General features: G+C 44.8%; 2 protein-coding genes and 1 pseudogene across 2 annotated transcripts; all 3 read left to right on the top strand.

The window, feature by feature from the left end:
- Positions 1 to 7,374: 7,374 nt before the first annotated feature.
- Positions 7,375 to 9,615, top strand: LOC4350715 (uncharacterized). The gene has a single exon (XM_026021189.2). The coding sequence runs from the start codon at positions 7,424 to 7,426 to the stop codon at positions 9,461 to 9,463; it is 2,040 nt and encodes a 679-aa protein (XP_025876974.1). The 5' UTR covers positions 7,375 to 7,423; the 3' UTR covers positions 9,464 to 9,615.
- A 7,990-nt stretch (positions 9,616 to 17,605) lies between these two features.
- On the top strand, positions 17,606 to 18,855 carry LOC107279382 (probable serine/threonine-protein kinase PBL28; annotated as a pseudogene).
- Positions 18,856 to 21,103: 2,248 nt separating this feature from the next.
- On the top strand, positions 21,104 to 26,520 carry LOC4350714 (kinesin-like protein KIN-7L). The gene is made up of 14 exons (NM_001423421.1): positions 21,104 to 21,371; positions 21,448 to 21,656; positions 21,758 to 21,871; positions 21,963 to 22,044; positions 22,148 to 22,215; positions 22,335 to 22,397; positions 22,484 to 22,626; positions 23,098 to 23,200; positions 23,299 to 23,379; positions 24,144 to 24,212; positions 24,292 to 24,351; positions 24,488 to 24,640; positions 24,787 to 25,017; positions 25,755 to 26,520. The coding sequence occupies exons 1-14, from the start codon at positions 21,200 to 21,202 to the stop codon at positions 26,133 to 26,135; spliced, it is 1,929 nt and encodes a 642-aa protein (NP_001410350.1). The 5' UTR covers positions 21,104 to 21,199; the 3' UTR covers positions 26,136 to 26,520.
- Positions 26,521 to 27,766: the final 1,246 nt, after the last annotated feature.

Here is a 27,766-nt window from a genome sequence, read left to right as displayed (position 1 = left end):
GTAATCAAATGTTAGATGCTAATGATTACAACATAAGGGGGACCTAAATTCATGCACGTACATTTGCTAATGATTACAACATAAGGGGGACCTAAATTCATGCACGTACATTTGGAATACAATGAGAACTAAAGGTTACGAAATAACTATGACTTAATAACCTTGGCAACACCATCTGCTCGAACGTACGACATATTTGCTTCATCGATTGTTCTCTCAACCTTCTTAATTCGCATAGGAAGATCAGTAAACAATGGTACATCATCGAACTGGTTGTAATCATTGGGGTCTTCGATGTTGTCGATGCCGACGATCTGTTGCTTTCCGGATATGACAATAGTTTTTCTTTCATCTGAAGGGTCCTTCACATAAAACACTTGAGCCACACGCTCTGCTAAAACCCATGGATCATCCTTGTGGCCTGTTTTACTGTGATCGACTATCGTTAGCCCGTAGTCATCAACGGAAACCCCTATTGTGTCTTTAACCCATTCACAACGGAGCACAGGGATCTGGATGTTTAGGCCATAGTCCAGTTCCCATATTTCTTGAATGGTCCCATAATACGACCTCTTTTCTCCACTCGTGTCAATCGCTTCGACACGGATCCCACTGTTTTGTGTGGTGCTTTTCATGTCCTTCGTAGTCGTACTCAAGGTAAATCCATTGATGTCGTAACCTTGCCATGAATTGACAATACTTGAAGGCCCACATGCCAATCTTTGTAAAGTAAGTTCCTCCACAGAATCACCAACTGGCAAGTTTAGATCTTTCAACCACAGAGGAAAGCGACGCTTGTGCTCTCTTGATATCCAATCATTGGACCGCCCTGGGAAGCAGGCTTTGATTTCTTCTAGGTGTCGCTCAATGAATGGCTCAACGATAGCGAGCTGTTGAAGAACGCTGTTGTGTGCCGCGGACACCTTTTTGTAATCATTATCGAAGAACTGCTTCCTACCAACAGTACCCCTTCCAGACAATCTACCTTCATGTCAATGAACAGGAATGCCAATGGCATTAGCATCCTTTATGTAGTCCATACAACACTCGACTGCCTCTTCAGTTGTGTATCCCTCTATCATTGATCCTTCCGGGTGAGCGCGATTGCGTACATAGCCTTTGAGGATCGACATGTAACGCTCATAGGCCCACATCTGATGTAAGTATAATGGACCAAGTTCAATAATCTGAGGGACGATGTGAACGATCAAATGCTCCATCATATCTAAAAATGATGGTGGGAAATACATCTCAAGCTGGCATACAGTCTCGACGGCAAATGTCTGAAGCGGACCTAATTCCAAAGGATCAAATACTTTCTGCGAAATTCGATTGAAAAAGTAGCACAACTTTGTTATAACCACCTTTGTATGGACTGGTTTGACTGCCCTTATAGCAATTGGTAGGAACACCGTTAGCAACCTATGACAGTCATGCGCATTGTATCCCGAAATGGACAAATCCTTCATTGATACTAGCTTCCTGATGTTCGATGCGAAACCAGTATGCACTCTAACCCCTTGTAAACATTTACAGAAGGCTTTTTTCTCATCAAGTGTCAACGAGTAACAAGCAGGAGGAATCTCGGTCTTCCCATTTGGCAGCAGTACTGGGTGAAGGTCATGCCGTATGGACAAATCTACAAGGTCGTTACGTGACTTCAATCCATCCTTCGTTTTACTCGGGATGTCCAGCAATGTGCCAACGGTGCTATCAAACACGTTCTTCTCGAGGTGCATAACATCAATTGCATGTCGAATCTCTAGGTCCTTCCAGTAATCTAAGTATTTAAAGAAAATTGAGTGCTTCTTGAAAGGCGACGCAGTACCGTTATCACCATCAGCTTTCTTCCTCTTTACTGTCTTCTTCTTTCCCTTTCCATATACAACCTTAATCTTCTTTGTTATCTCATACACGTATGTACCACCTCTTGCTACTGGGGCAGTGTCATTCTCCACTGTATTATCGAACAATCTAGCCATCTTACGGTACCTATGTCTTTGTGGTAGGAACCGTCGATGTCGCATGTACACTGTCTTCAAAGACGACGTCAGGTATTTGTATAAAGTTTTCTCCAGACATATCAGACATCCAGTCTTCCCTTTAATCTGCCCAGATAATGAAAAGTTTGCAGGTAGGTCATTGATGGTAACGAATATGATCGCACGTAGATTGAAGTGCTCCCGCTTAAACTCATCCCATAGTTGTAACCCCTCTTTCCAAAGCTCCTCCATGTCCTCCATCAAAGGCTCAAGGAAAACATCTATGTCGATTCCAGGTTGGTTTGGACCTTGTATGAGGATAGTGAGTAGAATGTACTTTTGTTTCTGACATATCCATGTTGGAAGATTATACATTGTGAGAAGGACTGGCCATGTGCTGTGCGAGCTGCTTAAGTCACCAAACGGGTTCATTCCATCAGTGCTCAACGCAAACCTTACATTCCTAGGATCCTTAGCAAATTCTGGGTGTTTTGCATCAAATGTCTTCCACTGGCGAGCGTCGGCGGGATGTCGAATCATACCATCTATTTTCTGGCTCTCTTGATGCCATCTCATCAACTCAGCATCAGTCGGGTTTGAGTACAGACGCTTCAGTCGGTCCTTAATTGGTAGGTACCACATCACCATTGAAGGAATCTTCCCGCGCTTACCCTTATCAGAATCTGGATCGGTACACTCTGAATCTACGGGCCCATTCCCCGTTTTATACCGACTTGTGCCACACGTTGGGCAACATTCCAATTCCGCATATTCTTTACGGTATAATATGCAGGGATTCTTACAAGCATGAATCTTTTCTACACCAAGAGATAAAGGACATATGAGTTTCTTCGCTTGATACGTGTTCGATGGTACAAAGTTAGGCTTAGGAAGCAACATACGCAACAAACTCATCAGATCATTAAAACTTGTGTCCGACTATCCATGTTTAGCCTTCAATCTCAGAAGTTCAAGCACTGAACGCAAGACTGTGAAATCCTTATCACATCCCTTCGTTTCATCGTAAAGAAGATCCTTCGATGCCTTCTCTAATGCTTGCCAATTCTCCAATCCTCGTGACCTGCCCGCTAGCACCTCTGGTTCAACATGTCGTAGCATATCCTCTAAATCAAAACCACCATCGAAATCATCACTATCGGTGGAAACATCGACAACCATTCTTTCACGCGACATGTCTTCGATTATAAAATTCTCTGCCTCATTCATCTCGAAACTTAACTCTTCATCGTCATCTTCCGGATTGGCGAATTCCCCGTGATAGGTCCAAACCTTGTAGTTGGCGGTGAATCCGTACTCCATTATGTGACCCAATATTTCACCAGGATCTACCAACAATTTCTGATTCTTGCAATGACGGCACGGACAAAAGATCTTTGTCATATTCTCCCTCAAAGCATGCTCCTTAGCCTGATCAATAAATTTAGATGCTTCCTTAATAAATATCGGCTGCGTTCTCCGCATCTCATACATCCATGACGACCGATCCATCTAATTATATAAAGGCAAAAAAGTTACAGATAAAAAAATAGACCGCAGGTATTTCATACAAAAGTTTAAATGCATTTGTCTCCCAAAAAAAATACAACAATACATGTAACTAGTATGTACAATTGATTACATGCAAAATTTGCCCATCAAAACATATATTTTGAAGCTAGATTTTGCAAAAAATAGTTAGAACAAACCTTGTCAAAATATTAAAAAAACTCCACTTTCCACCAACGAAATATAACAAAAATGGAGCCAAATGAAGCAGGATAGAGAGTTCTTCACCTTTCGTATAGAGTTCAAGTAAAAATTTCGAGTTGAAAACCTCCCCCCCTAATTGGGGCTTGCTTTAGGAGAGAGAAAGCTTCGTTTTCAAATGGTCAAGCTCGGGCCTGGAGGAGCATATATGGCCGATCATCGCATGCGGTCCCTTAAGCCAGCCGCATGCGAAGATCCATTATCTCATGCGGCTACTTAGGACAGCCGCATGCGATAATGGGCCTATTTTCGCATGCGGCCGTCTTAAGGAGCCGCATGCCCTAATACATGCGGCCCCTTAAGACGGCCGCATGCGAAAATAGACCTATTATCGCATGCGGCTGTCTTAACCAGCCGCATGCGGCTAATCAACCCGCCCCCGGGGGGGCGGTTTTTGCAGGCGCCGCCACAAGCGGCCCGCATGGAACCTACCGACCCCCTCGTACAGAAAAACGATTTTTGTAGTATTGATATATGTGTGAAATTAATAAAACTAATTTGGTGTTGTAGATGTTGCTATGTTTTTTTTTATAAATTTAGTTAGACTTACAGAAATTCAACTTATAACAGACAAATTTCTAATCGTATGTAACAATGGGAGTAGTTAAATCAATTTAAACTAGTGTGTCAATGTGTCCAATTTGAACTATTATGCCAATTTATTCAATTTGAACAAGTGGACCCCCTAGGATTGCGTATGGAGTCTATCGGTACAGTGAAAATAATGCAAAACAATGTTCCGCACTGTAGCATCAGACTCATTTTACTATGCGTGTCTGCCAATATTGCTCCTAATGGCAGATGATGCGAATCCAGTATATGGGCATTGTTTACCATCTATAATTCAAAACTTCAAAGCTAGATGACACCTCATGCATCTTTGTGGGATACCTGTCTTCAATACCTTGTGCATCACTGTGGGATATCTATGTGTAGATAAATAACTTTTAAAAATATGCAAGCTAAAGAAAAAAGACGAGATGAAAAAAAAATAAAGGACTAGCACTCTTCAGTATAGCCATGGAGAGATCAATTCTTTCCATTGGAAGTTAAAGCTGAATGATGAACCATAATTACAACGATGAAATGCATGTGAGTAAAAGAGAATTAAAGGTTTTAACTCTTCTGTTTCACATCAACTAAGAGCAAGTTTAATAGTATAGCCAACTACTAGCTCCAATTCATCTATAGCCAATCTAATAGCTCATTCATACAATAGTTACATACTACACTATTAATATCTGGTCCCACATGTCATATATACACTACGTCTTGGAGTCCATGCTACAGCTGGCTATAAATCTGTATTCCGCTGCTCTTCTCTCTCCTTATTTATCTTTTTAAAATATGTTTACACAGCTGGCTTATAGCCTGCTATTGTACCTGCTCTAAGACCTTCTCTTAGCTAGCCCTTTAACGGTCTATCCAACTTTTAAAATTTTTGGGGAATCGAGATGTGGCTCAATGCATTTTTAAGAAAATAATTTGAGAAAGAAAAAGAAAACCCTGCACAATACAATATATTTCGCAAATCATGCATTTGTGCCCAGTTGATCTCCCTTTCCCATCCTCAACCCTAGTATGTAACAGAGGGAGTAATTAAATAAATTTAAACAAAAAATTCTTATAGTATGCAGTAGAGGAAGTAATCTTTTTGCTCATGAAAATCAATTGGTCAATGCTAGACCAAATATAGATCCAACCATATTAAATAACATAACTCTAAAAATATGGGCATCAATCTTATAATCAATTTTGTTTTTAAAGCTAAAGTTGGGCGGTAGTAAAATCCAGGGTTTGAAATTTCGAAAGAAGGATTTCTACCGTAGGTAGGCGATAGAACCGAAATTTTCAAAATTTTGGATTTTTTCCTACGAAATTTTTTGAAATTTTGACTGATTTTGAATGGATTTGAATGAAATTTGACCAAATTTGCAAAAAAAAAAAACCAAAAGTTTCAGGCGAGATATGAGCATTTCGGCGGGGGGGGGGGGGGGGGAACATTCCGAGAGTTCCGAAATTTTGTAAATTCCGGGACATCCATTTTACTAAATTCTAAGTTTGACACTTGAATTGCTCGGGGTACTTGGGACGTTTTATTTGCTGGAATGCTAAAACATGCCATCCCGTTCCAAGCAGTGGAACAGGATGCACCCAGCTCTCCACTGCATGTGACGGTGTGAGCGAAATGAGCTCTCCTCCACCGCCGCTGCGCCTCCTCCCCCACACGCACTCTGGGATAAAGCACCGTCAGCTGCTCCATCATTGTCGTCGACAAGGCAGAGGAGGACAGAGAGATGGAGAGTCAAGGGAGTTAGTTGAATGGCGGCAAGAAGGCCACCATTGCATCCCTCCACAGCACCACCGACAAGGCCACCGCAAAAATCTCCCCCATGACGTTCATCGCGGTGCTTTCTCGGTGCCCTCCGGCTCCGCTTTCTTTTCCTCCTCCGAGAAGATAAGCATGAGAAGGTTCAATGCACGGAGCGAGGCTACATCGACGAGCAAGAGCTCGGCTGGTGCAAAAGACGACATCTGAGAGGGGATGCCATGTCCCCCAAGGTGTAAGTGCCCCACGTTGGCCGCATTGAGAAGGGGAGCGTGGGGCGTGGGCTACCAGTAGAGCCAAGCTAAACAAGCTAGAAGCGGCAACGACATCAGGACCCTAGACCAAGATGTGAGGGAATAGAGAGTCGGGGTTAGAGAAGACAGTTAGACATGAGCAGGCGTTGAAGGACGGATCTAAATGTATCAAACCTAGTTACCTCATAAGAGCAATAAGAGCAGGTACAATAGCAGGCTATAAACCAGCTGCAAATATATTTTAAGGAGATAAATAAGGAGAGAGAAGAGCAGCGGGCTATAGATTTGTAGCCAGCTGTAGCACGGACTCAAAGACGTAGTGTGAGTATGACAGGTGGGACCAGATATTAATAGTGTAGTATGTAAGTATTGTATGAATGAGCTATTAGATTGGCTATAGATGAATTGGAGCTAGTAGTTGGCTATACTATTAAACTTGCTCTAACTATATATCAGGCTGGTGCCTAGGTATTGTTGGACTAGTATTGAGCAGTATCAGCCTATTACAGATAGGTATTAGTCTGTTTGCAATAAATACCAGATCTAATACTAATGAGGTACCAGACCTGATACGGACAGTGGTAAGATCCAGTACCGGTTCAGCACCAAGTGCCAAGTACCATTCGGATGGTCTAGCACGAGATCATGTGATCTAGCACTTCCCATTATTAATTTGGGCTTAACAGGGTATTAATTTTGACTATTCACCTGGTAAGCCAAATGATTTTTAGATTCATCTTACTTGATGCAGTTCGGTTCCAAAGTTTAATTTTCTCAACAAATTTACCACCCATATCATATCCAAGCTAGATTTATATATGCAATGCAAAACTGTAATACAAAAGGTTTATAATTTGAATTCCAAAACTTAATTTTAAGTTGATTTCAGAGCTTATTTATTATAGTCTATTTTTTCTAGCCTTGACTTTTAAATGATAGATGTAAAAGCTTTATCCGTAAATTATTTTTTATTTTTTCATTTCTTTTTTCAGTTGACTCAACCAATAAGAGTCTAACATTGGTTTTTACAGCCACAGGTCGACCGCTAACACTTTTATACCTACTGTGAGGCCCTTGATTTTAGCCATACAATGGAAGTTCCAGAAAGTAAGCTTGGGGATTTCATCCAAGGCGATGACAGGGCAAAGTGGATAGCGGACAGCAATCACAATATCACAAAATTCACAGAAGATGAGATTAAGAGAATTACTGACAACTATAGTACTGTTATTGGAAAAGGTGGATTTGGACAAGTTTACAAAGGAGTTCTTGATGATAACCGTGTAGTCGCAGTGAAGAGATACATATTTGAGGATTCCATGGAAGACTTAGCTAAAGAAGTAATCGCCCACAGCCAAGTCAACCATAAAAATGTGGTTAGGCTTGTAGGTTATAGCATAGAGCAAAATAATGCTCTAATGGTGGTCACAGAGTATGTATCCAAAGGGAGCCTGCATGACATCCTTCATCAAAGTGATACTCCCATATCTTTGGACACAAGATTGTGTATTGCTATACAGTGTGCAGAAGCATTAGGCTATATGCATTCTTCAATGTATACCCCTATTGTTCATGGGGATATCAAGCCTTCAAATATACTACTGGATGACAATCTTGATGCAAAAATATCAGATTTTGGAATATCAAGGTTTCTCTACGGAGGTAAAACTCGGCACACTAAAAATGTAAAAGGGAGCATAGATTACATGGATCCTATACTATTTAGAGACGGGACACAATCGTCGAAGAACGATGTTTATAGTTTTGGAGCAGTTCTACTAGAATTAATTACTAGAAAGAGGATAAAAGAGGAAGGAAAAGTTAGCCTCATTACAAGTTTCACCGAACATGATTCAGAAGGAAAACGGATGAAGGATCTTTTTGATGCAAATATAGCATCCGTCAGTAACATGAAGATTATCAATCAAATAGGAAAATTAGCAACAAAGTGCCTAGCAATGGACATGAAGAAACGTCCAAAGATGAACATTGTGGCTGAACACCTTCGGAAGCTTAGAGAATATCGCAATGGAGGACATGATAATACAACCCTTTGGCGATCCTTCTCGGTAACACAAGATTTGTTTGAAAAATACAAGCAAAGCACAAGGAATGCCAGCTATGGTTCGACCAAGCACCCTAAGAAGAAGAAGAAGAAGAGTTTCGCCATTTTCAAACATAATAGTGGCAATTCTAAGTTACTGGAAAAGCTTGGTGCTGTAAGAATTTTCACAAAGAAAGAACTAAAGAAATTTACAATGGATTATTCCTGTTTACTTCTTAAAGACGGTTTAGCAGAGTACCACAGAGGAATTCTCGAGGACAATACGTTGGTCACAGTAAAGACGCCTTATGATGGAGATGAGAGCCTCAAAAATTGTTTTCTCATGGAAATGATGATCTTGTCTCACATCTCCCACAAGAACATGGTCAAACTGTTGGGCTGTTGCTTGGAGGCTAATATTCCAATTTTAGTGCATGAGTACACTGCTAAGGGGAGTCTCTCTGACATTGTACATCATCAGCCTGGATATTTCTCGCTACCATTACGCCTGAAGATTGCATCTGAGACTTCAGAAGCACTGGCACACATCCATTCTTCAACAGTTGGAGGCATCGTACATGGACCTCTCACACCTTACGATGTACTGTTGGATGAAAATTTCATGCCAATGGTTTCATGCTTTCTTTCCTCGAGAAGCATTACCAAGGACAAGGATCATATCGTTCCTGTATTGAGGATGACTCGCTGCAATGACCCGGTTTACATGCAAACCGGGATTGCAAAGAACGAAAGTTTCGTGTACAGCTTTGGTGTCATTCTGATGGTACTCATCAGAGGGAGAATGCCTAAAGATCACAACTTTGTTTCTGAATTCATCCAAGCTTATGAGGCAGAAGATAGTGGAGAGAGAATGTTCCATCTGTCCATCACAGGAGATCAAGAGGATAGGATGGCCATACTTGAGGAGATGGGAAGGATGGCAGTGAGGTGTGTGAGCCCGGAAGAAGATGGAAGGCCAACAATGGCGGAAGTGGCAGAACGCCTTGAGTTGCTCAGAAGTCAGAACTTCGATTCGGCCGTAGAAGACCACGATGCACATACATATGCATGGAGGAAGTCATTATAGCCAACCATATTGAGGTTACAATTGGTACCAGTGTACCACCTCCATTCCGTTTTTAAATGCTTGCTGTTAATTGTTGACCATCGGATATGAAGTTGGACTATCCGTTTCATTAAAATTTTATATAAGTATTCATTTTCTTGAAAGAATATGTAAGTAATATTTATTTTGTCCTAACCTGTTTTATCATTAAAGTTACTTTGAGTATTACTTATGTTTTTAAGATATTTGCATTAAATTTTAGAATAGAATAATGGTCAAATGTTCATATATTTCCTCCCGAAAGAACATTACATCCACAAAATCAAGAGCATCATTCATTTAAGAAAAAAGTTAAGTAAAACCATATAAGTTATGAGAAACGTCTTAGGCGTCTTCCAGCTAGCTCCACAAGATGGTGGAGCTAGAGGACCTTGGTTCGAAGCTTTACCCCTTCTAATTATTTGATATTATGTCCTTCCATAATATTCGTGTCCGTTTTAAACCATGCAAGTTATGATGAAACACGCTTTTGTATGTCCTTTAAAGCTAGCCAAGTACATCTACATTATAGCCTTAAATAAAGGTAGAAGCATTCGGATTATTTATATATGTAGCCAGAAATGCTTATATATTTGGATGAAGCTTAGAGGGAGTGCGTGATCTGGTAACAACGTCATACCATCTATCATTAGTACAAAACATCACATCCGTAACACCCTAACAAGTATCAGTTCACTTGAAATCGGTACCTATAACAGAATTTTTGTGTAAGTGAGCACTTTAACTATATCAAATTAAGAACCGGTATCTATAATCACTCGTCCTTTTGCCTAAGAGATGGCTTTTGTATTTATTGTTCGTTGGATGTTAACATGTTGAAGATTAATTGTGTGGTGTTGTCTGAACCAACTTGCGTGCGTGCTATTTTCATGGACAAAAATAGATGTGGAGAAAAGTGTAGCTGGCGCACTGGTGCATCATTTTGCCAGTATTTAGCTCCTGGTTGACAACACTTTAGATTTCAGATCCACGATAGATTTGAAACTTGTATGTTAAATTATAGTTTTTAAAATTTTAAATTTTATCTAAAATAGAGATAAAATGATTTATCTAAATGTTATCAACATAATTACAATTCTAGATACTTATATTTCTAGAGTTAGAAATACTCAGATTTAGAGTGGTCACAAGATACGGAGATCGCCCGTGAAGCATTATGATACCGTGGCTCTCTTGAGCCTCGAGGCTTTCTAGAGACCGCCGTGGCCAAGTTGGATAGGTAACCAAATGGTGGATGGAAAAGTCCATTTTACCTACCTTCCGTATTGGTTGAGTTTAATTCACGCCACGTCACAAAAACATGGTATATAGGCTCCCTTAATTTTTAAAATCAGTGCAAATTGACCCCCAAAACGACTCATACCAATATGACACGTTGACCTAGTATTCATGCAATGTGGAGCCTATGTGGCGTTTAAGTGGCATCACAGTAATAATAAAAAAAATTAAAACTAGACAGACTCATATAGTCACGTGTAAGTTTCTCGGAAAAATTGTTTAAAAAATCAGTGGAACTCATGTGTTATCCTCCCTCTGTTCCGCTCCCTCTCTCTTCACATCCTACTTCTCCCACGTGCTCCTCCCTAATGATCTGGGCATTGACAAGGACGAAGACGATGGCATCAGCGAGGGGATCGAAGGTGGTGCCATCCTCCGAGCTCGATATCTCTTGACGTTGCCAAACATTTCCCCTTAGCACCGGCCCCAATCTAGTAGCTGAGCAGGCAGCGATGTAGAGGAGACTAGTGGCATGAGGCTATTCTAGTTTGCCGGAGGAGGCCAATGGCTTCGTCGATTGGGAAGCTCCTCCCCTCGCCACCGCCGGCCTCCCTGCTTCCTCATGTGCCTCTTGCAGGTTTTGTATCCAAAAACAGATGGGGGTGAAATGGCCTAAATGGGCCAAGCATTGTATCTGTTAGCCAGGCTAAATCGGCCCACAGAGTGGTTGGCAAATTGAGGCCAATTGCACCATACTTACTCATGTAATCTTACGCATGTTTTGATCCAAATTTGCGTGAGCTGAATTGGGTATCTACCCTGTAAAAGGAATAACTCAACATTACATCCCTCGTTTTTCTGACGAGTTGAAATCATATCCTAAACTGCAATATTGGAAATCATAACGCTCCCTCACTGCCAACTTGCAAAACTAGATTAAATTAGGTTTGGTGGTAGTATGGATGGCTGGTTTCATTGACATGGTGAGTTGACTGCATGCAACCCGGTTGAGTTAGTGAGGGATGCACGTGGGCCCCACATGTTAGTCTCCTATATTCTTCCTTTAACATCCCTCCGCATCTCTAGTCTCTCCATCTCTCCCCTCTCTTCCTCATGGCGGTGACCGGTTGGGAAGGAGCAAGTGGAGGGCAAGGCCAGCTTGGGAAAGGGTAGGAGGATACCGAGGTGCCTCCCCGCCACCCCTATCCCCCGCGCAAGCTCGAGCTCGAGATTCGTAGCCGCCATTGCACTGTGATATTGAGCGTGGGCATGGCAGTGTCTACGGAGGAAGGTGGTGAAGGCGCCGACGCCGGTAGAGGAGAAGGAAAGGCAGATCTTTGCACAGATGGGGAAAGTAGTCGTAGCCGTAGTCGACGAAGAAGCGATCAGACACTTCGGCAGTGTCGGACGTGCATAGAGGCGGAACATGGTGACCACATCCCCGACACATGGCAGCCACGATAGCAGGGAACGGATGCTAGGTGTCCATCCTATGGCGACGGAGCTGTTGTTGCTGCTACGGCGGTCCTTCTAGGTGGGAGGTGGAGTAGCCCACCTAGGGCACCTCCTTAGGTGTGGACCAGGTACACGAATGTCCGCTGTGGAGCAGAGAGGAGATGAGGTGTCATCGCTTGAGCCCGTCAGGGTGAAGCCACTACACGCGCTACCTAGGAAATAGGATGGATACGAGATGAGGCGACTACTCGAGCTTTGTGTCGGTGTCGCCGCCGCTTAGAGGAGATGAGGTTGCCGACGCCTTGATTCATCTTCCATCACCGGCTGCCCTATAGACTAATGGGCATCTCCGCCCGTATCAAGTTGTCACTGCGACACGGGAGGGGGGCACAATAGTAGGGAGGTGGGTGCAAGATGGCAGGGGCACAATAGTAGGGAGGTGGGTGCAAGATGGCAGGGCCGATGAACGCCTTTCGACAGATACCTACCAGTGAGTTCCTGCTAGGGTGAGTCAATGCCGCATGGATGTGAGGACGACATCACATCCTTCACCATCGGAGGAACGAGAGATGGAGAGGAAAGAGGGGAGAGAAAGAGGAAGGAGAGAGAAGAGGGGAGGAGTGTGAGGATGACATGTGAACCCATTTTTTGTTTTTTGCCATGTAACGCCTAGTCATCACGAGTGGACTAGGTTGACTTACCACATTAGCGAAACCAAACTATCTGTGCTGCCGAAGGATCTAATTTAACCCGGGTTTGCAAGCTGGGGTTCAAGATTTTTTATATTAGAATTCAGGGACAAGATTTAAACTTAATTGAAAGAAGAGCAAGGGGCATTAAGTGGACTTATTACCCCTGTAAATCTAGGTGGGGCTAAACGGGCTGCGCCAACTATCCGAAACTAGGCTCTACTAGGCCATAGCCCATACCGCAGTGGGTGGAATGCTTACATGCTTTGGACCAATGGTAGCAAGGAATAAGTTCACTCGTCATCCCTTAACTTTCAGTCGGGGTTTGTTTGACATCCCTAATTCCCAATAACAGTATAGATCCCATTTTCCCTAGTTTTCACAAAGGATGAGGGCTAATATTATTCGGGAACGCCTCCAGCTCGGGTGCCCGATGCAAACAGGTTAAAATCGGGCGCTGGTCGTGCAATTTACGTGCAAAACTATTTTAAACTGATTTTTCTCTTAAATTACTTATCCAAATTATGATCCGATTGCACCATTAAATTCGTTACAATTAAATCTTCAAAACAAGACCACACATGGATATATTCCGACAAAAAAAATTTTTAGCTTATTATTGAATTATTTTTAAATGTTGCACGATGTTCCACCAGGTATTTCGGAATTGTTTCACTAAGCAGATCGAAAATGTTTCACTCGTTTAAATCGGGTGTTGTTTCACCTTATATAAAAACAATGTTTCAGCAAATAGCGAAAGAATGTTTCAGTTCACTGTAACATTAGATCTATAAATAGTGAAACATTATGAATACTACTAGGTGAAACATTTTTCGGTGGAATAGGGGGTTTCCAAAATATATGGGTTTTTTTGTAGAACAAAAAAATAAACCAAATTTTAAAAAATATGTAGGTTTAATTCACTGCAACATTGGATCTATAAAATAGTGAAACAATATAAATACACTAGGTGAAACATTTTTTTTTTAGAAAAATGAGAGAGAAGTGGGTGGGCGCGCTGGGGGAGCGTCCGATCCGGCTCCCCCGCGCCGGACGCCAGGCAATGAGCATTCCCGATATTATTCCTCTCCTCTCTGAGACAAGAGCAGATAAGATGATATGCTCCTCTCTTATTATCATTACCACCGGCGCCACCGTCGCCGCTTCGGTCACTTGACGACCTCCATCGTCAACCTGGGCCTCGACGGGAGTCCCATCGATGGCGTGCCACACGACTACAAGCTAGCCCCCCACCGGCCACATCGCCCGACCAGCTCTACCCTGCTGTCGTTCCACCCATCATCGTTGCCGCTCCTGAACAAGTATAAGACACTCAACCTCACCCAACGGTTTGTCGTGCTGCGGGATCAGCTCGGGATGCGGCACGAGTACGCGCCGCTCATCTCTGCGCTATATATCCAGGGACCAGGGAGAGGTTCACGCCGTCGTCGATCAAGGAGGCCACGGGGATCTCCACCGTCGAGCAGAACCGTGTCATCATTTGCCCCCAGGTCCTCGATCGACATCTCCGAGGACTTCACCGACGAGCTGGGCTCCCTCACTTCGACTCCTACGGTAGGCCGGCCGGAGCTGCTCTACGAGCGCGCCGATGCGCGGCAAGGCATGCCATGCGTCGACTGCCGCCTCGAACCACGGTGACTGGCTGACTGCCATGGCTTCGCCCAGCGATGACGGGTGGGAGTCACCAATAATGCAGGCGAGCGCAATCACGGCCTGGACGACGACCTCGATCCCAGGGGTATGAATATGATAGGGAATAACTCTAGCTGCTTTTAGTAATTTGTTTTCTCCTTTGCTGTAGCTAGTTCTGTTCTGCAATGGTCAAATGAACAACTACAAGGTTGCCGCTAACAAGGTACTCCTCGGGGACGAGGAAGACGACGGCAGCAGCTTCTCCACGTTCGTCAGCAGCTTCACCGGCGCACAGCAGCAGCGGGAGGAAAGCTGGTGGCGCATGTGTAGCTCCCCGTGCACGCACCGTGCCTGGCAAGTGGGCTCGGACATCTGCCACGTCAGCGAAACACAGGGAAAAATGGAGTCTATACTACCACGGGGGGTAAACTGTTTTAACAGCCCGAATGGATATACAGTTGGAGGGGGCCTAAGTTGCACGGTTATGAAAAATTGGAGGGGTTCAAGATTTCTCGTATTGAGGATTCGAGATATAACAAACTCGATGAAAAAGTTTAGGGATACTGGTAGACTTATTCCATGGCCAGGCCTCTACTCCGATAGCCCAGGCTTAGGTAGGCCTTGATTTTGTCTGAACTGAGAGCTTTCCTTTCCGGAAAAAGTCCAATTTAACTCCTTTAATTGTACGCCGAATCTAATTCATACCCCTTAACCAGAAAACCGGATAGAACGACTCCCCGATCTAATGAAACCAGTGCAATTTGACTCCCTCGGCGGTTTTGGAGGGCGGTTTTGCTGACGTGGCAGTGTTGACCCGGACTTCGTCCCACGTGGCGCTGACATGGTTCTAGAATTGAAAAAAAAAATCAGTGGGACCCATCTGTTATTCACACAAAATATATTGTGGGACCCACTAGCATGTGGGGCCCACATGTCATCCTTCTCCTTTCCTTCTTCCTCCTCCCTCTCTCTCTCCCTTCTCTCTTTTCTCTCCCCCCCTTCCGGACGCACGCAGGGATCGATGGCGGCGGCAAGCGGGGGCCGGAGTGGCAACGGCGGCGTACGTGCGGGGCTAGAGACAGATCGGCGGCGTACGGGAGGCGGGCGCTGGAGCGTCCACCACCCCCTCCAGCTCCACCTCGCCATATCCATGTCGTCATCGTCGTCCGCGTCCCCTTCCCCCCTTCCGCTGCGTTGCCTCTCCCTTCTCCCTTCTCGGACAGCGGCGGCGCTTCGGCAGGCGATGGCGGAGGTAGAGGAGTAGCTCGACGGCGTGGAGGACGCTCCCGAGCTCGGTGGCGGAGGGTGGGCGAGATCTCGGTGGCACCGCCTCTCCCCTTTCCCTTCTCCACCACCGGCGATAGCCTCGGAAGGCGGCGGCGCTTCGGTTAGCGGCGATGGAGGTAGAGGAGTATCACAACGGCGAGGAGGGCGCACACGAGCTCGGCGGCATTGTGCTCCACCGACGCCGCCTCCCATGACCGCGCCATCTCCCCCAACGTCTCTACGCTCCTCCGCCTCGACTACTCTGCCGCCACTGCCGAGACCAAGCTCCCCGTGCTCGTCTGGCGGCGCCGTCGTGGGCGTGGTTCCAGCAACAACGCCGCCTGGATCCCCCGCCTCCTGCCCGCCGCCGCCGCCGCTTTGGTCCTCGCCCGCATGCCGCTGTCGCCACCGATGTGGTCCTCACCCACATGCCGTTGTCGCCGCCGCTCTGGTCCTTGCCCTCATGCCACCGTCGCCACCGCTGTGGCCCTCGCCCGCATGCCGCCGTCACTACCGCTGTGGCCCTCGCCCGCATGCCACCGTCGCCGTCGCCACTCCGACCAAGAGAGGGGGAGAGAAAGAGAGAGGGGAGAGAGGGAGGAGGAAGGAGGGAAGGAGAGAGGATGACATGTGGACCCCACATGTCAGTTGGTCCCACAGTATTTTTTGTGTGAATGACAGATGGGTCCCACTGATTTTTTTTAATTCTAATGCCACGTCGGCGCCACGTGGGACGAAGACTGGGTCAACACTGCCACGTCAGCGCCACGTCAGCAAAACCGCTCTCCAAAACCGCTGAGGGAGTCAAATTGCACTGGTTTCATTAGTTCAGGGAGTCGTCCTATCCGGTTTTCTGGTTAAGGGGTACGAATTAGATTCGGTGTACAATTAAGGGAGTCAAATTGGACTTTTTCCTTCCTTTCATCGCCGCCGCGCCGATGCTCAGCCGCCTCCCGGACATGGAGGAGAGCATCGCATTCTCCACCGCCACCCCCGCCGCCGATGGAGAGAGAACATCTTCTTCACCGTCCGCCTCCTCCCGCCCGCGTCGGCCGCCGCGGCCCGGTGCTCCTCATCCGATTGCGGCGAGTGCCCCCGCCCCCCATACGATTCGAGGTTCTCAATACAATCTTGATGAGGCTTTAATTTATAAACCCCGTTGATTCCTTGCAATAACAAGGGGGGTTTTGGAGTCAAATCCTTGCGAATTTCTTCATGTGAAAGAATCTCACATCCATGATCCGCTCGAATATAGAACTGAAATTAGCGACCAATATATATTATATAAATCTATCCGTGGATCGCATTGCTCCTCAGTATATATTAATTAATTAAATGCGTTCATCTGCGACCTTTCCCAGGAGCTTGAGCTACCGAGCTTAGAACAAGGCGAGGCCGATCGATGGCGAGCTCCGTCCTGATCGCCGGCGGCGCGCGGTATGCGGTGCTAATAGGTATGTGGATTCATTTCTAGCGCCATCCTTGCTTTTCTCTGAACATGTATCATGTATGATGTATCTGACTGTCAGAGCTATGGAATTGTGCCGGAAGGGGTGTTAGAATCTCTCTGTCTTGTACATTTGTTTCATTGCGTTAATCGAGATTAGACAAAAATCTCATTTCCTTTACAAGATGGAGTACTTATTTACATCGACTAAATAAAAGTTGTTTGTTTTTGTCTGGAAACTAAGGTTCAGAACCTATAGGAAAGTACTCTCAGTTTTGCATAAAACGATCAAATTCCATGGTAAATTGAACTATTATAATGGTTGAACCTTATTGTGGGCTGTGTTAAATTATTGTTTGCGGAGCAGGTTTTCAAGATTTTAGTCGGGTCATTGGCACAAACTGAAATTTCAGGAAAATATGTGTGCTGCTACTGCTAGAGATATCGTAGGCATGGATAATGGCATCAGAAATTTCACCGAAGATGAGATTGAAACAATTACTAGGGGCTATACCACTCTCATCGGAAAAGGTGGCTTCGGAGAAGTCTACAGAGGGGTTCTTCACTATGACGATCTAGTTGCAGTGAAGAGATATATCCGGGGAGATCTGATACAAGAGTTTATGGAAGAAGTAAGAATCCATAGTCAAATCAACCACAAGAACATAGTGAAGCTCATCGGCTATTGCAGAGGGGAAAATAGTCTATTGATGGTAACAGAGTATATATCTAACGGAAACCTCGAAGACATAATACTTCACAACCGAAAAGTTGCTATGCGATTGGATACAAGATTGGGTATTGCTATAGGGTGTGCACAGGCACTGTGCCACATGCATTCGATGCATCTATCGACTGGCAGCTTGGTATGTCATGGGGATATTAAGCCTGCCAACATACTTTTAGATGACAATCTTACCGCTTGGATTGTCAAGGCTTCTTTCTGGTGGGATCACTCGACACACTCTGAATGTAAAAGGAAGTATTGATTACATGGATCCTATATATCTTCAAAAAGGGTGCCTTACTCCGAGGAATGATGTGTACAGTTTTGGAATTGTTCTCTTGGAATTAATCACTAGAAAAAAGGTAAAAGGGGGCAATATCAACCTCGTTGATAGTTTTGGTGAAGACTTAACACTGATAACTCACTTTAACGGAATAGGGTCAGATAGCAAGTTCGTTTTCGAAAAGCAGGGTCAAATAAGCAAACTAGAAAAAGTAGGGTCAAATTGGTAGTTAGGTTTTAAAATAGGGTCAAATAAGCAAATGCCCCATTGGGATATGATTGATTGATAATAAAGATAGCATTAAGTTGCCCATGCCTCTAAATTTTAATTCATCCACCCGAATCAAACACCTGACTAAAATAGGAGTACTAAACAAGGAAGAGGACAGCTTTTGTTTCAAATTTCCACTGTCTGATAGAGAATGAGAATGAGAGATCCAGGAAGAACTACCGTGTGGTGGTGCTGGGAGGCTTCTCGCACCTCACCATGGTCGCACCTCGTGCAGCCATACACCCCACAGGAAGTAGCAGATGCCGGATGAGCACCAGCCACTGGGGCAACTTAGCAAGAGCCTTAGGGCAGTGGCAGTGCAAGCTATGCATTGCGTGTCTCTAGCTGGTCTGTGCAATGCAATCAAACCAAAAGCATCCGTATGCCATGCACTTCACAGTGCATGTGACCTCCTCTGCATAGTCTGACGAACGATGTGATGGAAACATGATGCCAGGGCAGGACCTCTACAATACGGATGGCCAAGTTATTTCTGCCTAGCGCATCCTCGTTTCTTCGCCGTGCGTCCTTGAGCGCGAGCGAGGAACTCGTCCCCCATCGAAGGCCCGAGCGGCTCAGTTGGGACGCGCATGGTGCCGACGTGTCAACGAATCTTCCCGCTAGCGCAATGAAGCAACGCTCCACGTAGGAGCACTGTGAAGAGCCTTAGCACCTCCGTGGAGAGCAGGTTAAGGGAGGTGCAGAGCAGGGAGGCAAGGGCAAAGAGTGGAGAGGTGGTCGGGCCTGGACAAGGAAGCCGGTGGCAGGGGACAGGTGTACACACGCCGACCACAGAGGGTACTTAGCAGAGTCTTGTACATGGAGTACAAACAGAAGCAATCAGCATAAATGTGCATGTGCAAATATTTACATATGGAGCCTAGTCGTCGCAGAAGTTAGGAACAATATCTATCGGTCTTCCGGATTCACAAAGGCTTGCTCGCTCGTATGCATCATCCTTGAGCAGCAAGGAGTAGTTAGAAATGGTTGAAGTGAACTGAGTTCAAATTTCTGTAGGAACGAAATTTAGATTGGGTTGTTTGAGGAGCTAAGTTCCTAATTTAAATGGCTGCATATTCGGTTAGATGTAAAGGACGGGTGAAAAATACCCTTCTCTAAAAAGAACAGATAGAAATGGTGCTATAGAGTTAAAACTTGTATCGGTCACACTGAAAATCAACCCAACATTCGTGAAAGCGTGAATGAGATGTACAATAAAATAAAATTCTTATGGCACTACTATATACATATTGATTTTGACATGCCATTTAATTTATCGCTGACCTGGGCTCACAAACTTTGGACGACTCAAATTTTTGAAATTTAGGGTTTCTTTTTTTATATAATGTGGTATTTATTCGGGTCTTTACTCTATAGCCAGCTATTATAGAGTTTGTACGATGAATAACCGTGGATTACAAAACTATATGGCTTGACTGAAAAAAGAGAACTGAGCAATTACTAACCTAAAGACTTATATGCCTCCATCTATGATTGGTTATAATATGGATAACCGTTATTTCTTTCAATGGCTTACAAGTTGTACATGCTTCTTGTCTTTCTCAAACCAGAAAAACACTATATCTGAAACCAGCTCTGATCCTTTGTCGATCGAATTTCACTCCTATCACTGTCGGTGAACTGATGTCGAACCAAATCAAAAGAAAACATTGGAAGTTAGTTGAGTTGTAGATTGGTCATTCGATCGCCTAGATCTTACCACCATCATTATCATCAACACCACCACAAGGACTTCACACTAATAGGTAACATCCAATACAACACTTTATTGTCAATAAGGGTGTATTTGGTTGCCTGCATGGTCCCTGGCTCGCATGCGTGAATGCACTGGGTGGACGTTTGGTTGCTTGCTTGTAGCTCCCAGCCTGACCGAGTGGATGAAAAAAGCCACGCGAGCCAGTCTGAGCAGGAACACTCGATTTGAGCTTCGCTGCTTGACTAGGCCCGCGTATGCAATGACAGGCGATGGGGTCACCACCCTGCCCCTCTCTCCCTCCTCATTCTTGAATGTCACCATTGTAGGATTTAGGGCTCCTTCGGAATACAAATACTCCTAGGATTTTGGAAACGCTGGAATATGAAAACACATGAATGTCACACTTGTCCCCATCCCCCGGCCTCTCCCTGCACACCACGGGGTGCTATCGGGTGGCCCCGTGCGATGCGTGTTGACTGGGACGTGTGACCGCTCGGAGAAAGGTAATTTTCTAAAAAGGCATTCCTAAAGGACATGCGGTGTCTAGATTTGTAAAATTTTTAAACCAAATTTTTTTTTGAAATATTTTAATAAAAAATGTAAAAAAAATTTATCGTTCCCGTGGTGCACAACCAGGCCTACGAGGTCCATACCACTGGTAGGTGGTAGGCCTAAAGCCCGCACTCCCTCATAAACTATTGGGCTGGATCACATCCAATTATACATGGGCCGATTTTGATCTATGGGCCTACATGGGCCGCTCCCCCTGTCCAACAACAAGGCCCAAGTCCCAGGGTCCAGGAACCCACATCCTCTTTACCTTTCCAAAAAAAAAAAAAAAACCAAAACATTTTATATTTTTCCCGTGTCTTTGCCTCGTCTTCCTCCCCGCTCCATCCCTCCCCGAAATTTCAAATCCTCCGCCGCCGCCGCCCACCTCGCCGCCGTCCTCCTCCTCCTCCTCCGCCGACGATGGAGAAGATCTCCGTCGCAGTCCGCTTCCGCCCGCCGACAACCGCCGCCCCAGCGGCGGACCAGTCCCCCTCCTCCACCGGCGGCGACCGCGAGTGGCGCGTCGACGACGACACCCGCATCACCCTCCTCCACCGCAGCGCCCCCGTCCCCGGCGCCTCCTTCGCCTTCGGTATGCTCCCCCCTCCCTCCCCCTCCCTCCCTCCTCGTTGCCCTCGGCCTCGCGCGTTCTCACGCCTTCGATGCAGACCACGTGTTCGACGGGGCGGCCACGAACGAGCGGATCTACGGCGTGCTGGTGCGCTCCCTCATCCGCGCCGCGGTCGACGGGTTCAACGGCACCGCCTTCGCCTACGGCCAGACCAGCAGTGGGAAGACGTTCACCATGAACGGCTCCGCCGACCACCCAGGCATCATCCCGCTCGCCGTCCGCGACGTCTTCGACACCGCGCGCGAGGTAAATTAATTCGGTTAAACTCTCGCCGCTCTCTCCGATGTCGCGGCCACGCTGAAGCTTTCGTCGTCGGTTCGATTCGATGCTGACCTCTCTCGGCGCAGGTCTCGGACCGCGAGTTCCTCATCAGGGTCTCCTACATGGAGATTTACAACGAGGAAATCAATGACCTCTTGACGCTCGGGAGCGAGAAGCTGCCGATTCATGAGAGCTTAGAGGTAGAAATGGCTTCTCTTTGATGAAAATGCTTGGTGGGTTTTCGTCTAATTGCGATATAGATTTATACAATTCTGTTATTTTTTTCCATAGCGTGGTGTCTATGTGTCTGGGCTACGGGAGGAAATTGTGAACAGTGCCGAGCAAGTGTTTAAGCTCTTGGAGCTTGGAGAAGGTACTATTTCCGACAGGTTAACATTATACCTGTTCAAGCTACCTGTTTTCACGAGTTTAGAAGCTTTTTTTATTCTTGAAACATGGTCTGGCTTTTCTTATAGCAAATAGGCATTTTGGGGAGACAAATATGAATGTGCGGAGCAGCAGATCACATACTATTTTCAGAATGGTATGGAATACTCAATATTTTAGTTATTCCACCAATTTCAAGTCCATAGATAGTTGGAGTAAAGTTGAGATACCAGATGATGCCAATTTTGTGATTTCGTATCATTGTATTGGTTGCAGGTCATTGAAAGCAGCGCAAAGAACCACATGGATTCTGGAGATGCTATCCGTGTATCTGTCTTGGTATGTACTGCTCTCTCAATACATGTATTAAGTAAAAACAAATGTATTGAGAATTGTATGACTAATCAATGTTGCCTTACTTATAGAATTTGGTGGATTTAGCTGGTTCAGAAAGAATTGCCAAGACCGGAGCTGGAGGTGTGCGTCTCAAGGAGGGAAAGCATATTAACAAAAGCTTGATGATTCTTGGGAATGTCATCAATAAGTTGAGTGAGAATGGAAAGCAAAGGTACACATATCGAGTATGGCATGGACTTCTTTCTCATTTGGTTCCCCCCATAGTCATATAGCAATTATGAGTGATGACATCTGCAAGTTGTGTGTAGCTCTGATTTATTATACAATAGCTATCCAAACAGTAATAAACTGCTATGGAAGTTATAATTTTATTGCAAGGAGGAAAGCACAGATTTGGTTGCAAATCAAACATAGGCCTTGTAATAGTCAGTCTAATAACCAAAGAATGTTGTAATCAGAAATTATTGCGAATTTTTTGAACATTCGGAGTTTTGAAGAAAAGATAAACTTTAACCAATTCTGCCTTCATTTTACTAATCCAAAGAAAAATTCGCCAATGAGTAGTTTCTATCTGAATCGAAGAAAAATTCTACGAATATTGAAACTTTGTAAGATCTTGTGTAGTTTTAGTTGCTTAGGTATTTTTTTTTAGATAAAGAGGTGGTTAGTTATTTTGATGCAGAGGGCACATCCCCTATCGTGATAGTAAGTTGACGCGCATTTTACAACCTGCACTTGGAGGCAATGCAAAAACATCAATCATTTGCACTGCTGCTCCTGAGGAGGTATGCTCTAGGTACTTACAAATTAAATCATGTACTAATAAATCTCTTGTACTTACTTTTCTTTGTTATTGCATCTCCCAACAAAAATGAACCTACAGATTCATGTTGAGGAAACCAGAGGAACTCTTCAATTTGCAAGTAGAGCAAAATGTGTCAGCAACTGTGCTCAAGTGAATGAGGTAAGTGTTAAGGCATTGCTTGGAATATGGAATTTTGTTCACCTGCATGAATCAAACTATTACCTATGAATTCATGTTATTTTTTATTCAGTTATACCCCATTAGGCCCTAAAACATCAAAATTAAGGGCCCCTTTGAATCAAAGGATTTATATAGGAATTTCATAGGATTCAAATCCTATAGAAAATTTTCCTATTTGGCCCTTTGATTCAAAGGATTGAAGCTTTCTAAATCCTATGAAATTCCTATGGAATGGCACATTGCATGTGGATTTTGGAGGAAATTTAGCAAGAGCTCCAACCTCTTGGAAAATTTCCTTTGAGTCTATCTCTCTCATCTGATTCCTGCGTTTTTCCTGCGCTCCAATCAAATGATCATTCCTGTGTTTTTCCTGTGTTTTACAATCCTCTGTTTTACACTTCAATTCCTGTCAGAATCCTGTGTTTTTCCTATTCCTCCGTTTTTTCTACCCTGCGATTCAAAGGGGCCCTAAGTATATTGTTCTGAACTAATTCCTGTAGCACTATTAACCTACCGCTTATTAAGTCTCACTATTTATAAGATGTCTTGTGTTTGTTTCTTTACGTCTCTTAAGGATGAGGTATAACTTGTATAATATATTTAATAACAGTCATTGCTCTTTCAGTATTCATCCAAATATTGCCCTCTGTCTATCTTACTACATTAAATGACTATTTTTTTTAAGTTCAAATTTATTAGCATGTCAAGCGTTGAGTACCTAATAATAGTCACTGGCATGCCAGATTTTAACAGATGCAGCTCTGCTGAAGAGGCAAAAGCAGGAAATAGAAGAACTTCGCAAAAAGTTGCAGGTTATTTGTGTTTATTTTAGGTTTCTCTTCAAACCCAGGTGTGATAACATTATTTAACCTTTTTGTTTTCTGAATGCAGGGTTCTCATTCCGAAGTGTTGGAGCAGGTTATACTAAAGCAGCGCAATGACATGCACAAGGTAGGTAAAGATTAAAGGTTCTACAATTCCTGTAGAACATGTATATCTCATTTAAGAATGAGCATCCTTTTGTGGATACTGCATACAACCATCTTTTTTTACTTAACTCAAAGTTTCGTGGATTCTTTTCATGTAGTCTGAACTTGAGCGTGATCGACTAGCAATGGAACTTGACGAAGAAAGGAGGTTAAGGGAAACACTAGAGCACCGTTTGGCTGAGCAACAAAAAATGTTAGATGGCATTAGCAATACCAGCATATCACCAGATCAGTTCACTGATTCTATCCAGGTATGTTTATTGGAGAAGTAGCATCATAACAACTTCAATCAGATTCACTAAGTGCAATCTCATGCCATGTGTTGGCTCTACTATTCAAAGCTTCTGCTCTATTTTTCACTTTTTGTTTCTGATCCTTCATTATTGGCCTGTCGCAGTTCGAATCATTAAAAACTCCAACTTCTAAAGAGAGACCAGCTGAGTTTGTTGCAAGTCGTGCGAACTATTCAAAGGATGTAGAATTCAGCCCAATACCAGAAAATTTAGGGACTGTAGCTGATGAGGACCTCTGGATGCAGCTGAACAAGGGGTGTGTTACTGATCTCGAAATGCTTGAGATGACACCTGGTTTCAAATGTGCGCCATCCCTGGCAGATGATAAAGCATCAGTAAGTAACATTACCGGTCCTTGTCTTTCTCTGCTGATTCTGCTGACTTTTCATCCACAACAAAATTGGGTTTTATGCAGCAAACTACTAGTAGTTAATATGGAAATGATAATAGAAATAGATAAATCAGAGATAGTTAATTCATCCGATATGCATAGTTTCTACAGACTTTTGGCACTAAGTTCCCCTGAAAAGACATTGGCTATTTGCTGCATAAATAGTAACAAGTACTTGCAAAATTTGAGTCCTAGATTGCCTTTTGAATCAAATCCAAAGGTGCGTGTTGTCTCGAGAATAACCATTGCTTGTTGAGCATTCAGTGCTCAGCAATTCAGCATCCTCTCTAAGTGGCAACATTTCAAAATTTCAATCTTGACACAAATGCCAGATTTCCAGATATAGTGAAATATGTGACATTTTCCATCAATAGTTTCGAGAGCTAAGGTCAGGACAAAGTAGAAAGTAGACTCTCTTTTCCGAGTGTCCAAAAAGACAACGAAACAGGGATCCTCATTGCTCGGCTTCTAGTTAAAATCTGTCATCTCATGATAAATTGATAATCATACATTTTTAGCTCCTATAATCTGTCCGGTACTCATCAACTCCTGTTAAAAGTTTTCGTCAATCCCCATGTTCATCTATCGAGCTGTCGAAAGCATCGTTACGGAACATGCTGCCAATGAGAACTGACTCCCTACTTTTTACCACTGCTGCCAATCCTTTGTCTTCTCCCACAGGTTGCAACTCCAGACGAGGAACCAATCGACGCAAGATGCCAAAGGCTAGAGAAGGACTGCACCGCCGATAGGCAGCAGCTGGAGGATTCAAAGGCGTGGCGCGCGGCGCTCGAGGAGGAGCGCGACACGCTGAAGAGAGAAAACTCGTCCTTACTGGATGCGCTCGCCAAGGCGAGGCAGGACGCCGACCATCTCGTCGCCGACAGGCTGGAGGCGCTCAGGGAGCTGGACATGGAGAAGAGCAGGATGGATGAGCTCAAGCAGGAGATCAAGCTCTTCAGCCAGGCCTTCTCGCTGAGGCAGGGGCAGCTCACCTCCCTGTACACCAAGTCCAAGGCCATTGTGGAGAACTGCAAGACGTCCCAGTTGGCCTTGCCCTGATGTTTCTTCCTCTTCTTCTTCAGCAGCAACTGCAGAGAAGCGTGTTACGCATTCGATCCATCTGCAACCAATTCTTAAATTGCAGATTGTGTAGTGTATTTGTTTGCTGTACGTGTGTGCTGGATTAGATTGCGTGGTATTACGAGCCGTGTGCAAAGCTCCTGTGAAGTAGTAGTGTATACCGAAAAAAAAAACATTGCTATTGTTTGTGATTTGGAGGACATCAGCTATGCGTTTTGGTTAGCGTTCTGGAAGTGTCAAGCTGTATTTGACCAGTGGAAACGCCGTGTTTGTTTTAGCGGCACAAACCAGAATCAGATTGCCATCAATGTACCATAACATTTCATACCAGAATCCGATCAGTCTTGAAATTTTTATTGTTGGCAGCTTCGTTGTCCCAAAATGCGTTGATAATCCGTAAACAGCTATAGTACACTTCCACCAATGCTCTTTGTCACAGATCAACAGTCAATTGCATTCTGATGAAGACTGTCACATCGGACCAAAGCAACTACTATCCATGAACATGAATTATCAATTTGTCCGTGAACAATGCCAGGGAATACCAAATTACGAATCCCTGTTTGACTCGAATTCAATTCACATCCATCCATGAACCATATGGCCTGCACGTTGGCACGTATAATCTGACAGGCACAATCACCTACTGCTACGACACACGAAGCCATTGTAGATACACAAGCAAACAGTTTGGCCCCAAAAAAAACCGGATCGTCTCTGTCTGCAGCAGCAAGAGCAAGCGAACAACGGGGAGAGTCCGAATTCGCAGCAGCAAAGATTTCTGTACCCTTTTCTGCAGGCGACAAAATCAGCAAACCCAATCACCGGCAGATTCCACTGTCAGGCACTAATCAGCACATCACACGGTCACACTCACACACACACACACACACTTAATTAATCACCCTGATTAGCTGTCTGATCAAGCCCCTTGATTAGGGGCAATTGTGTTTCTGCCCTTGCTTTACGATTCAATTGTGATTTTACCCCTACTTTTTAGGGTTTGTGATTTTGCCCTTGTTTTTCTGAAATAAAGCAGCCGTCTAGCCCTGGTTTTGACAGAAGTTTGGTGGGTCCGGAATTTCAGATTTAAACGAAGATAGAAAATGTTATTATCATTTTTGAATGACCATTCTACCCTTACCCTTGGTTCAATGAAAGAACCAAATCCCCAATCCCTATCCCGATTTCCACTCCAAAACCCGGCGGTGGCGGCGGCTACGCGCGGCCAGCGCGCGGCAGGGAGGAGCGGCGGCGGGGCCAGCTGCCACGGAACAGCGCGCGGCGGAGTCGGGCGCGGGCAGGGAGGCGCTGCGGCGGCGGCGTCGCGCGCGCATGGAGGCGCGGCGCGGCGGCCGGTGGCCCCGCGGTCAGCGCGCGGCGGAGAGGAGCGGCGGCTCCGTCGGCCAGCAAGCGAGCGAGCAGCGAGCAGGTAGCTTGGCGGCGGGATGGCGCTGTTAAAGGATGTAGGCAGGTACGGCGACGACCTCGGGCTGGAGCGCAGGCTAGGGACGCAGGGAGGCACGACTTGCTGCCGGCGGGCTGGCGCTCCTAACCTCTTGCCGGCGCAGGGACGGAGGCCTAGCGCTATTGAAAATACAGGATTAAGA

The sequence above is a fragment of the Oryza sativa genome, chromosome 11 (genome assembly GCF_034140825.1).
Source record: "Oryza sativa Japonica Group chromosome 11, ASM3414082v1".
NCBI classification, from domain to species: Eukaryota; Viridiplantae; Streptophyta; class Magnoliopsida; order Poales; family Poaceae; genus Oryza; species Oryza sativa.
The sequence above is the reverse complement of the archived record's forward strand: the minus strand, read 5'-3'. Positions and strand labels throughout refer to the sequence as shown.